The sequence below is a fragment of the Python bivittatus genome, unplaced genomic scaffold (assembly GCF_059951505.1).
Source record: "Python bivittatus isolate LINGU-HERP-01145 unplaced genomic scaffold, Pbiv_v1 ctg000440_np1212, whole genome shotgun sequence".
NCBI lineage: Eukaryota > Metazoa > Chordata > Lepidosauria > Squamata > Pythonidae > Python > Python bivittatus.
The window spans coordinates 671404-685061 of NW_028277063.1; the positions used below are offsets into that span (position 1 = coordinate 671404).

The 13658-nt window shown below is 42.7% G+C and overlaps 1 protein-coding gene across 2 annotated transcripts; it reads right to left on the reverse strand.

The window, feature by feature from the left end:
* Positions 1 to 2156: 2156 nt before the first annotated feature.
* On the reverse strand, positions 2157 to 13457 carry BCL7C (BAF chromatin remodeling complex subunit BCL7C). 2 transcript variants are annotated; one of them, XM_025176971.2, is made up of 7 exons: positions 13221 to 13457; positions 12862 to 12981; positions 10834 to 10912; positions 10646 to 10754; positions 8389 to 8550; positions 6585 to 6670; positions 2157 to 4333 (listed from the first exon to the last, which is right to left on the reverse strand). In XM_025176971.2, the coding sequence occupies exons 2-7, from the start codon at positions 12951 to 12953 to the stop codon at positions 4181 to 4183; spliced, it is 681 nt and encodes a 226-aa protein (XP_025032739.1). In that variant the 5' UTR covers positions 12954 to 12981; positions 13221 to 13457; the 3' UTR covers positions 2157 to 4180. The 2 variants fall into 2 exon arrangements, with proteins under 2 accessions (XP_025032739.1, XP_025032738.1); XM_025176970.2 differs by having other exon boundaries at positions 12862 to 13451.
* Between the last annotated feature and the right edge of the window lie 201 nt (positions 13458 to 13658).

Genomic DNA, 13658 nt, shown 5'->3' on the forward strand with positions numbered 1-13658 from the left:
TTTGGTTGTGATCGGGGTTCTTCTCTGCCTTAAGAGGAGACCCCAGCTGACTCTGTTACCCCACTTTCAATAAAACTTTAAAATCTTAGCTGGTGTTTTCGTGTCTGATCTTCTGCCGGACTGAATCCTAACTGGGGAGAGTCAGAAACTCTCAAATTTTGCTAACCCTTCCTTCCTTCCTTCGAATGGGCAGCAGAAACTCTTGTTTTTACAGCCGCTTGCGACAGTTGGGATTTCACCTTTGAGCCCTTACTGTAGCCTTTTTAAGGACTTTTTAAGTTCATCCAAACCTCATCTTTTTAATCACCTTGTTTAATTGTTTTCTTACTGTTTTATTAAGATCAAAAAACCTTCAAAGCTGCAAGCTGGACATTCGCCCGGTGAGTTCTCTTCAGTCCGTTGAAAAAGAAAGAACATTACCTGTTTCCAGCTCTGTATTTTTAATTTTTTGTAATATATAACAAAGGGGGAATTATAGTGTTGTTCTTTGGAAAGTTTTTAAACGCTGAGGATTTGGATGAAGTTGATTTAAAGAAAGACTTGGAAGTGAATTAAAAAGATCCTCTGGTGTGGGAAAGAAATGTATGTTTACATTTTGATCCAATAACAAAGCCTTGAAGGTTAATCACTAGACGGCACCAGAGGGCCACCTTAAAGGAAGCATTTTATAAATTGGCTCAAGAAATCCTGGGAATATTTAATCCTATACCGGAACCAAAAGATGGAGGGGGGACTAAATTAATTAATTAATTAAATTGATATGCTGCCCATCTCCCCCAGAGGGTGACTCTGGGCAGCTCACAATTAAAATCAAACAGTGAAAACAGTAAAAAATATAACTATCCACATTAAATAAGCTTAAAGAATCATACTATGTAAAAAGACGATATACATAAAAATACTATAAAATTCAAGATGACAGGGCAGAATCAATTACCCCAAGAGCCAACATAAATGCTTATGGTGGTAGTAAAGTCAGTTAATCTTTATACCTTTTGTGGATTAATAAGGAGAGCTGAGAATTTACAGATGGGATTATAGAAAATGGGGTGAAGTATGGAATGAAGGTGTATTTCATAGTATTTTAAGAGAGACTGATAAGTTGTTAATGTTATATATATGTGCTGGGGATGAAGGGGGAAGTTTCTTACTATTTTTTTTTGTGGCAGTCTTTTTTTGTCTTTTTCTTTCCACTGTCTTATAACTTTTTAATCTATTTTTGTATTTGACTTTTGTATTAGTTTTATCAGTTTTATATAACCTTCAATAAAAAATATTTTAAAAAACAACTCCAGGTTGCCCAACGGGGGGGGGGGGGCTGGCTGCAGCCATGGGGGCACTTAGCGACTAGGAAGGTTGCTGAATTACCATTTTTGCACGTCTGGTCTAAATGAACAACATAAGATATACCTTTTATGGCTTCAGAATGGTTGTTACACATTTAGAAGGGAGCAGATTTAATCAGCTGAAATCTGTTCAAGGAAGTGAAGAAAATTGCTTTCCACTAAATCACAGCTCTTCAGGGCCATCTAGCCTAGGATTGCCTAAACCAGTGTTTCTCAACCTTGTCTACTTTAAGATGGGTGGACTTCATCTCCCATAATTCCCCAGTCAGCATGGGAATTCTGGGAGTTGAAGTCCACCCATCTTAAAGTAGCCAAGGTTGAGAAACACTGGCCTAAACACTCTGTTTCTGACTGGCTTTCTCTTGGTGAACTGATCTGTGGTTATGGATTAACCTAGTTTGAGGAATCCACATAAAACACAAAACCAACTTTAAGCTGAGTTCACACAATGTGAAAACTCTGCCTTCCTCCAGGATGTTTTTGACTCTTCAGTCTGAAATGTCTTGCCATCTCCCATCCAACTTCTAACCAGGTCTGATCCTATTTAGCTTTTGAAAAGCAGCCAAGCCAATGTCAGCTAGATGCTTCCTTCTAGCTGGCCCTAAGGAGGAGAAAGTCTGAAAATGGAGTTTATGACTGAGCTCACCCAGGACCTGCAAAATGCCAGCTACCTAACCCAAAATTTGAGAATTGGGAGGTCATTTAGGAACTAGTCTTGACAAAATATGTTCCATGCATGCAAAAAAAATGTTGGTTTTAAAGAATATCCACCTTTCCTTTAAGATAAAGAAACACCTTCACCAGTTTCTGAATGAGGAATAACGGTTTATAAACTATAAAAATTACAATGTAAAATTAAAAGTTGCTTCTAAAATCATAGATATAAAAATGCTAACATGATATTTTTAAATCAAATCATACTGTACTTTCACTAGCTACTAGATCCTTCACCTGATACGAATGAATCTCTTAGGGCTGACTTCACACATGAAAAAGCTTCCATCAAGAACTGAGACGTGTGCAAGAAATTGTGCAACTATACCATATGTCAAGTTGAACAAATACAACAGCGTGTCTTCCTTGAGGCAAATCCACAATTGGTGAATGGCTTCCTATGCCACATATATTTGGCAAATAACACACACGAGGGTCTCTTGCACACAATCCTTCTAAATGTGGATTGTCACAATTTCTGGGTCACGGTGTTTGAAACACACCTAGAGAAAATATATACACTTGAGGTTCGACCAATCTTAAGGAAGCCTGAAGAACGACTGCCAAAATGCATTCCCACCTGTTCATGAATTCTAATGAATTCTATAGCTTTAGTAAGTAGCGTACATTTTTTTTCCCTCCCTAAAAAGTTAGAAAGCATTATTTTTATTTGCTGGCTGCAACTCCACACCACAGACATCTCCGGGGGCTGTGTGCCATCACACATGTCATGGTGCATTATGCAAATGATACGAATGATGCAACTGGTCCCAGTGACATAATTGCAGCATGACACCATGAACGTGACATCATTGGGGCTCCTAAACATGCCTCAGCCCCACACTGGAATCATCCCTCATGCAAAGCCATAAGCAAAGAAACCTCATTTTGCCTTATATTACCCAGCAAACCACAGCTTTGCACATTTTCTGGTTGCATCCTTTAACCCCAGAGCGAAAATTCAGCCCTTGGCGTGCCCTGCGTGCCTTCCCAACCTGTTAGTCTTTGCAGTGGGCTTGCAAGGGGCTTTTTTGGGGTGACAACTGGAAAATCCATCGATCAGAGTGGGAACCAGGGGTGAAATTACCCAGCAACACTTTTTAAAGGATGGCCCTTCCCATTATAAGTGTGTTGGTGTTTTTACATTCTACAACAAGACTCCTGGCCTTTTCTTTCTACCTCAACCCTAAGACTTCCTCTGAGTTTTCAACAACAGAAACAATCTATAAGGGAGAATTTCCCCTTGGAATATAAAGCCCAGTGTCTCAGGTGCATAGAATCCAGAGGCATTTGTGGGGAGGTCAAAGCAGTCAAGATGGTGGCCTTGGCCCATGTGATCAAAGCCCTGCACTTTTTTACATGCTCATGTAAAAGAGTCTTTAGGGCAGAGTTCATCATTTCAATGGAGGCTTAATTCCAGGCCTTATTTGAGGCTTCACATCAAGGTTCAGTGTGTTCATTCTCCTGGCAAAGCAGCGTGGGATTTGGCAGCCACAAACACGGTCCCATTTTGCACGCCTTTAGTTTCCAGGTTTCCAAAGAAAACTGCTGATACCCTAAAATTTAGCATTATGAATTACTTAAGTTTAAATTGTGCATCTTGCTCTCTTCCCGGAATATGCATTTCCACGCTGCAAAATTTGGATTTGGAATGGATGTAAAATTGCAGCTTTGCTTTTCAACTCCAGGATGCTCTTTTACGCTGAAAAACTAGCACAGAAGATAGAATTGGGGAGTCTTTTGACCTTCCTGACGCGTGTATTAAACAGACCTTTACTTTTACTCTGTCCTATTCCCAATATGTAAATCTCATTTCTGCATAGGTAACGTAAGCAGCTTTGCTCATTCCTTTCTCACTTCTGTAACTCCCCACAGCTACTTCTGGTTATAGGCCTCCCTCCCCACAGCCACGTTTCATTTCCATACATGCACAAGCCATGTACAAAATATGGTTGGGGCATGTAAACAGTGTTGTCATGCTATGCCTCCACTAGGGGGCAGCAGACTGATGGTTTGGATCCACCATATTTAGCTAACCTAATGCCATAAATTCTAGTTCTCCCGGGTAGATCCATCTATCAGAAGAGGTGGGAAGGACAGGCCTGAATCTAAGCTTGAGGTTAAACCTCAGAGGGTGGGCTGGGCTCCAAAGTTTGTGCCTCTGCACGGATCCGCTTCAGCAAGGGAGCTCCTAGCAAGAGTGGTTCCCCCAGTTCAGCCGTTCGTTCTTCCAAGTCTTTGGTGGGTTCCAAGCAAGCTGCTGTATCCGTGGCCTGGAAGACAAGCAAAGGCAGATCTTACCCAGTGTCTCTCAAGCTTGGCAACTTTGTGTGGACTTCAACTCCCAGAATTCCCCAGCCAGCAAGCATGCCAAGGTTCAGAAACCCTGATCTAAACACTCAGCTCACCCTCTATCTCAAGTTCTTCAGCCTAAACTTGTCTCTCAGAAGAAAGGGGAAAACCTCAATGTCGCACTCAAAATCTGATTCCACATTTGTGCATGTCAGATATTCAGAAATTCTGCTTGGAAAGTCTGTTGGAAGGGATTCTCTTTTTTTTACAGGAAAATAAAATAAAACCTGAACCTGCAATTCTGTACATGGTGGGCCATGGGAGTGAGTATGTCATATTAAATTCAGGGGGGCATTAAAAAATTTTTAAAGCCAAAAAGTGATATATCAGATTGACCATTTTTTAAATACTCTTTTTTCTTTTGAAAAATATTTTTAAGTGTTAAAATAATAAAATACAAAAGAAAGTAAGAAAATGACTAACCTAGAACAAAAGAATAACTATTAACTATAGTTTTTTTTAAAGCACAGTGAGAAAACTTTCCTCCCTGTCCTTTCCATTTGTGTCCCCAACTGCTAACCACAATTTAGACATTTACACTTTATACTGAATTTTAATTAATGTTATTCGTTTTGGTTTAAACCCTAGAAACCATATTTCAAATGTCTACATGTGGCTTGCTGTGTAATGTATTCCATATAAGGGAGCTTAAATACCATTTTGGGGGATGTTTGCTTTTTTTAAAGAAGACTGTAGAATAGTGTTTCTCAACCTTGACCACTTTAAGATGTGTGGACTTCAACTCCCAGAATTCCCCAGCCAGCATGCTGGCTGGGGAATTCTGGGAGTTGAAGTCCACACATCTTAAAGTGGCCAAGGTTGAAAAACACTGCTGTAGAATGATAAGTGAGGGTTGGTTTTAATTAGGACAATACACATTTGGGAATTTGTTAGCAAATCAAAGTTAGGAGAACTTTCTATCCAAATTTGTTTCCAATCTTTCAGCTAAAAAATGTTATACTTGTATACATGTATGTGTAAATATAGCATGCCAAGTAAGGAGAATGAAGAGAGCACAGTTTTTGGAGATCTTTTGATTCGGTTTAAGCTCATTATTAATGTTTTGAGCATTAATCATACAAACATTGTACCTGTCCATCTATAGACATTATCTTTTTTGAAAATATACCTCTATTTTAAATTTTTTTTAAAAGCTTGCTCTCAGGGGTCTTTGATGAACCGTGCCTGCTAGCTGAAGTGTACTTGCTTTCATGCATACCGTGTGACTATTGCTATTCTTTCTGGGCAAACCTTGCATGAAAAACAATCATACAGTTTATAGCAGAATGAAGTTGCAAAATAAAGAAGTAGTCATCCCACAAGTTGGCTTTTAGCAGGTAGTTTTGGCCAATGTACATTTCTCTTTGCTTTATCAGTCATTCGGTGAGGTTAAAATACACTCCTGCTGTATTATTTTCAATTCAATCACAATAGATTACGCATTCGTCTGCATTTCTTTGAAGGAGAAAATTCAGCCCGAAGAACAAAGGGCAGAATTTGGCTCCCAAGAACAAAGGGTCAGAAGATTAAAGTCCTATTTCAGTCAAAACAGAACCCCGATAACGTACGTCAAGAGTGTAATAGCATATCTCAATAATGCAAAATGTGTACATCGTTGACTCCAAAAAAGCAAAGCCATGCAGAAATTATTAATCAGAAAAAGAAATAACCCATATAAAATATTTTAGGCTAAATAAGTTCTCTAAACAATAAATGTTTCAAATAATAATAATAATGACATTTAAATAAAAAATTAAGTATATTAAATGCCCAAGAGATGCAAAGCAGCCCCGATTATCTAAGTTGGCATTATTTAAACCACAGCATCCCCCCCAACATGTCCCCATCAACTTTACAACTTGGTGTCCTCCTAAGATCTTGGACCACAAAACTTGTCACCCCCAGGGGTTGAGGGAACAGTAAGTCTGAGATGCTGTATTTGGAAGGCACCAAATCAGGGAAGGAGATCAACAATATAGCTGAAAGGTGGTTTTGTTCAACTGTGAATAGAAATGACTTCTGATAACATTTGTTCATTTCTGATATTACTTCACTCATTTTCACACATTAAGTAAGGGTGGGGTTTTGATTGCTTGATTGTGGCCATCTTGACCTTTTTGACCTCCTACCCCCCAGAAACCTCAGCTTTTTTTCCCAGATCAGCACAATCACCTGGAAATCAGACGTCTTGAGATCCGGTTCTTCTTTTCTAAGCTTGGGAGGGTCATCAGTTCCCTCGAGAAGGAGCACCCCAGAATCTGTACCCAGAAGAGGAATCGATCAAAATAAGCAAACCCCAGAATATTTTCTGAAAAATGTAGCCTTTCTTTCCCCTGTCCTCCATCGCCTTGCAGGGCTGAGCGTCCATTCTCACTTTTTGCATCTCGGGGGGAGAGATATATGCTGAGGTTGGAAACTGAAAGTTTAGTGGAAAGGTTTGATAGGATAACTCAGCAAGAAAGAAAAGCTTAAATATAGATATGACAATGTAGACTCTATCAGGGCATAACAGCAAATCCCATGAAATGTTATAAATCACAGGGAAGAACTGCCGGAGGGAGGGAAAATGAATTACATAGAAAAGCCCCAATTTCTCAAGGCATCTTTCCGGTTTCCCATGTGTAGATTTGCTGGCCAGCACCCCTGGCTGCCTGCCACAGTCCAGTGATATGTAAACTCAGAACTTTTAGAAGCAAAGAGCCCTTTTCACCTAAAGCTAAAGACGGCAATGGTGACGTAGTCGAAGGCTTAGCCCAGATCGAGACCAGGGATCCCATACTGGAGGAATGGATTGTAAAAATGCCAGAATTGGTTATGATGGCAAAGCTGACCTGCCTGGTCCGAGAAAAAAATCAACAAAGACTTTTCTGAAAGACTGGAAACCTTATATGGACTTTTTGCTGAAAGAAGAAAAACGATACGATGATTTATGGGTTTGAAGATTTAAAAAATGTGGGTTAAGTGTGGGGCTGAAGGGATTTGTATAACCTCCAAGAAGGAGGAGGGACGATAAGACTGTAAAAATCTATTGAAGAAAAGGTTGGAAGTCATTCTATTTCATAACTTTAGTTTCTTTTTTCTTTTCATGCCATTTTTCTTTATTTTTCCTTTCTTTCTCTTTAGATTTTTTTTTTTTACTTTATGTACAATTCTCAATAAGTATAAATAATTTTTTTAAAAAAGAGACCAGGGATCCAATAAACCAGTGGCAAATCCAAGGGATGAGACACAGTGGAATCCAGAGTTCAAAGCATGGCAAAGCAAGGAAAACACAACGGAGCTGAGGCTTGAAAAGTGGTTTTTTTGGGGAGGGGCAATAAATAAGCCCAGCTGAGCCACCCCCCAAATGCAGAGCTGGGGTGCCTGACTCTCCTGCTGGCTGGTTTGGGGCAGCCTATCTGCCCTGCGGAGCTCAGCCCTCTGCTGTCAATCCTCAAAGGAGGCCGCTGCTCAGGGCTGGGTGGCTGCGGCCAGCGGGTGCCGGCGGGGAGTCCTGGGGGCTGACTGGATCGGCCTCAGCCAGGGTGGATCATTGGCGTCAACCCTGCTGGAATCCCCCCCTCCAGGACTATTAGATGCCCCCAGCTTTATGTCAGCCTTGTGTGGTAGTCCACCCAGAAGCACACCCAGAAGTATTAACTCTATTGTATGGTTACATTAAAAGAATCTTGCAAGTCTGAAAGCTCATCTCTCCCTCCCACTGCCTTTACGGCCCAAGAAACTAGGGAGGATCCTTTCTGGGACGATTGCCACGTCCCCATTCCTTCTGTGTGCTCAGCCGCCTCTTATCTGGCCATTGCCTAGTCTGCAGCTCTTCCACCTGTCTCCCAAGGTCATTCCCACATACCGTTACACTCTACTTCCTCCTCCTCCTCCTCCTCCTTCCTCTTCATCAGAAAGCAAGTCCAGCAGGGCCATAACACAACAACTAGGCCTGTTGCTTAATTCCAAGAGATTTCTCGCCAGATGAACCTACCTCCCTGTTGCCCCAACAAAGGGGGCTGCAAATCCTCCGTCTTCAGCTCCCCTAAGAGGGTGGGAGTCACCGTCTGGCTTCGATCGGGGGTGGGGGTGGGGCTGGTGTCTCCTCCTTTCAGCAGGGAAGTCTCCGAAAGAGAACTCTGGTTGCTGTTCTCATCTGGTGGAAAACAGAAACAGGACCATTAAGAACCGTGTCTGGAGATCAGGAAGGCTTTTTATCATGGGGGGTACCTGGAGCCTCCTGGTTCAGTGACAGGGTACCACTGATGTCCTAGGAGCATCTGGTTATCCCTTGCTGGAACCAAGAGTGGAACGAGAAAGGATGAACCTCTGGTCCCTGGATGCTGCTGAATGGCTGTTCCCAGCAGCCGCAACCAAGTGAGGGCATCTGTGAAGGTGGGGTTCAGCAACATCCAAAGGACCAAAGGTTTCACAGAATCAGTTGGAATACACCACAGAGGACATCTAGTCCGACCCCCTGTTCAGTACAGGATCCACCAAAGCAGTATTTCTCAACCTCAGCAACTTTAAGAAGCGTGGACTTCAACTCCCAGAACTCCCCAGTCAGCATGCACTAAAGCATCTCTAATAGATGACCCTTCGGCCTCTTATTTTAAGATTCCTGCATGTGAAATGGCAGCCTGTTCCACCGGCTAACAGCTCATACAGCACCTGAATCTCCTTCCCTGGATTAAACAGGCCTGTAGTCTGATCTACGCTCAGTGAGTCACTTTCGGCATTGTGTTTTATTCTGAAAATAAAAGGAAGCCACGGATGAGGAGCAGAGAGCCAGGTGTTATGCCTTAATTCTCTCCCTCCCCTTCAGTGCCTTTATTCGGCCAAGATTATTATATTATTATTATTTTTTCCCCAGAGTTCAGACAGGCAGAGAACAGCCTTAGAAGAAAATCTGAAGTACTTGTTGTAAAACAGACAAGGGGCAGAGAAGGATCTAATTTTTCTATCGGTCTTTTTTAAAAATGGAATTCTCTCTCCTTTCTCAGCCTCTGAGAAATGTTCTCAGTGTTGAGAAATGAACACACTGTCCTCTTCTTCTACCTCTTTCTAAGCAACAGCTGTTTTCGTACAGTCTTGGGCCACTGATGCAAGAACAACCCTTTTTTCATTCCCATTAGCCAGGAAACTAGCCTATATGTTACTTGGCTAAGACACAGGCTTGAGCAGCTATTGTCTGACAAGTGGCAACCCCAGGCTGATTTTGGCTGATGTGGCACAAGATGAGTTACAACTGGTTAGTTCTTGGATGGGAGACCACCAGGAACTTTGAAAGCTGTAGCATAAGGATTGCCACCGGAGTCAAACTCAGTTCTTGCTTTTACTCCTCAAGACTTCAAAGCAGCAAGTTTAAATTTCAAGGATACAAGCCAAACTCAGGTTGCTACTTTGGAATCTTCTATATGTTTTTCAGGATTATTTTAATAGGCAACTTTCAAAACACTTTTCTTACTAGGTCTGCTTGCAGATGGATTAATTACTTGGATCATCAATATTTTATCTCCCTTTTCTTTTTGTTTTCTCTTTCTAGTGCTCAGCTGTACAAGTAGAAAAGCTCCTAGAAGAGCTCAGATTTCCAGAAATCCAGAGTTTGTTTCTGTAGCACTTTGCACCCCTAGGTTTTGTGGGGAAGAGGCTTGGAGGTCAACAAGAATGATTTTCACTTCTCCTTCCTTCTGGTCCTCCCCCTACGTCCCTTGAACACTTGAGGTTTTTGGGGCATGCACCCTTTAAAAAACAAACAAAAAAGAATTCCAACTGGGAAAGGCTACATTGCTTGCAAGAAAAATTAAATGGGTCTCAGTCCCCTCAAGCCTGTTTGAACTAGAAGTAGTTCATGGATTTTAAAAAGCAGAAGGCCATTGATTCAAGGGTTCCTACTGGAAAACAGGATTTTTAAAAAATCAGCTTTTACTTGCAGATATGCACTGCTTATTCAGAATTCAACTTTCTCTTCTGCCAGATAGAGGTGCAAAACATTAATGTTGTTGGGCGGGTGTTCCACCTTTTAAGCTCATACTACCTTGGTCAGGCTGCTTTTTCATGAGCTTCAAATGGAAAAATCCTTTCTTAGCTGCTTGAAGTTCTGTTCAAGCTAAGAACTGAGGTGCCAACTTTGGGGACTATCCTTTGCAGGGAGGGCCCGAGATGCCAGACTTTACAAGGCCCAGAACGAGAAGACGTCCTGTCCTGGCTTACAGAGGCTGCTTCTCCCCCTTCCTGTCCCCAGGACGTACCATTCAGGTCCAACATGAGCAGAGCGGAATTGGTCCGAGAAGCAGACATCGGCAACCTTCTCTCTTTGGTGTGTTGCTGCTCTTTGCCACCTTCTAGACGTCTTTTCTCCTGAAACAGCGGAGAGGAAAACAAATAAGGGACACCGAAGGCAAGGCACTTGTGAGAAACCAGCCAACCTCTGTCTCACCTCGTCCCGAGGGTCCACGATAGGTACCCACTTGTAGATCCGTAAAGAGGTATCTCCCACAGTCACCCAACGCTTTTCCCTGGAAAGCAGGAAAGAGAAAATGGCATGATAAAATGGGACAACCCACGTGAGCTCTCTTCCAGCCTTTTCCACTTGTGGCCTTTGGATGTGTTGGACTGAAAAAAGTAAAGTCTTCTTTGAATTGAGCTTAGCTCCCGATAACTTTGTGGATACAACCATGCAGTATTCTCAAAATGAAGTGATTTTCCTGCCATTGCCTTCTTCCAGAATTGTTTTTTCCAACGTTCCAGTCTAGCCTAGACCACTGTGATTTCCTAGTGGTCTCCCATCCACTCGCTAACCAAGTTCAACCCTGTTTAGCTCCTGAGCCTGGACAAAGTACTGCTATTTCCTTGAGATGTTTTAAAATAGCATCCTAATGCTGTGTAGCTTTAAATAGATTATTATTATGGTTGGTCGCACAGTCAGCCAGACTGGATCTGGCATTTTTATCCACCTATCGAGTCCTTCCCAAGGACCTGGGATAGGCAGATATTGTTGTTTGATGATGATGATGGTGATGATGATTGCAACTGAGATCTCCAGCAAAATATAGAACTGCAGAAACCAGTTGTATCAGTTTCACAACACTCAGTTCAATCCCCTCCCATCCATCTTGATTTTCCAATGTTTTTCTAACACCCCTTGGACAGTCTGGGAAGATATCTTTCCAATGAGAAGATGAACCTGACCAACACTCTATATCAGCATTTCTCAACCTTGGCAACTTTAAGATATGTGGACTTCAACTCCCAGAATTCCCCAGCCAACCATGCTGGCTGGGGAATTCTGGGAGTTGAAGTCCACATTTCTTAAAGTTGCTAAGGTTGAGAAACACTGCTCTACATCAACACCACTCCATGGCCCATCCTCCTCAATCTTATCCCTGTAACTTTCTTTCCTCTCTCCTTCCTGCAGCCTGTACTCTAAGGGACTTGGTGGGTCATGTGAAATCATCACCAAGCCTGCTCAGAAGAAGAAGAAGCAGCATTAGAAATTATGAGACTGAGAATTTTAAGCTTGAAAAACTCTCCTATACGGGAAGGTCCTACATAGCAAGGCCATCATAACTACTTCTACCAATGCTTGGTTGCACTGGGACATGCAGGTTCTCATCCCAACGTGACCACAAAGCTCAAATAAGTGGCTTGGAGATAGTCCCTCTCTCTTGGCCCAGCCCTACCTGACTGGGTTGTTGTTGCGGGGAAAAAATTAGGGGGAACTCTCCAGTATGCCCCTTTGAGCTCTTAGAAAAAAGGTGGGAAATAAATACCAACAACTAAACAAGCTAACAGCAATAGTAGTACTGAGTTGAGATGCTCAGAGACAGTATTCAACAAAAGAAAAACCAAACCCTTTTGAAATTTCAGATTCAACAGAAATAGAGAAAGCAGTCGCACTTTTTTCCCATCTGCCGGCATTAAAACAGTTAAGTGGCCTGAGATAACGCCCCGGGGTGACAATTCAATGAGGAAATGGGAAGGACCGTGCAAGACAAAATTACCAAAAATATAACAGCAGGCACTTGGATCAGCTCCTCTGCCGGCGGGGGGGGGGGGAGGAAGAACCGTTTCCAGAGATCCCTTCCAAGACACGGCAACATTTAGCCAGCACATCCGGGATGCGACCGTCCTACCCACCTCCTTGAGCAGACAGTACTGACATCAAAGCCACAGAAAACTATGTCACAATCCGACAATCCCAACTGCTTTCAGCAAGCCTTCCGAAACCATCTAGAAGGACGCGTGCTCTGCAGACATGGTGGCCAGGCCCCGTAATCGACATCTCAAACCATCTGTCGCCTCCCCAAAAAATAGGCCTTTACAGCACCCTCCAAATGTCAAAGTTCATCCATCGTGTGCCAGCCTAGAAACCTCCTGAACGCGGTCAGGTCTGCGTGGGGCAACCCATCGCTTTCTTATCAAAGTTCCCCCCTCCCGGCTGCCCCCATCCCCAACTCGTCCTCACCATCTCCGGACGTGCTCGATAGCAGCCATCACTTTCTTGATGTCATCTTTTGCCCGGCTCCTTGTCTCGGCTCGAACAGCTCGTCCTGACATGAGGTCAGAAGTTTGGAGAGTTGGAAAGCTGCAAGGGATGGAGCAGGAAGACAATAAGGAGCTTTCTCTCTGGACTGCGGGTTTGGAGTTGTGCTCTTTTGTTCTCTTTATCCCATTTCTCTCCCTCTTTCTTTCTTGATCGGTTCCTCTGTCCCCCTCGCTCTTCTTTTGCTTACAAAAGGGACGATTGGGGTGTTAGAAAGACTTCCTCTGCACATTGCTCAGCCATTAATCCATCAGATTCTGCCCGCTGCCTGTCTCTCTCACCATCCATCAATCTGCCTCCATCAGTTTATGCCAATTCTTCTTTCTTCTCCCCTTATTTTCTCGTGTTTTTTTCCCCCCTCTCTCTCTCTTTCTTTTTCTTATCTCAGCCTTCATCTACTTCTTCTGTCTGTTGGGTCTCCACCATTCTTCTGCCCTCTGTTCGTCTTCTTTAGCTGTTCTCCTTTTGCCCCAAAAAAAGGAAGAGAAGAAAGGAGGGGTGGAAAAAAAAAACGGAAAAAAGGCAGTTCGCCAACGGAAGAACTATAATATAGTTCTTTCAGGTTGCTTTTTTTTAAAAAAAATAGATATTTGGAACTTCGGGAGCGCCCTCTAGTGACTAGGAGAGCTGAAAAAGTGTACAGTTGGAGCACAAAATTGCATCCTTTCGAAAAATGATCTGCCGTTCTGAGAAACGGTAGAAAGGTAGCAAAAGAGGAG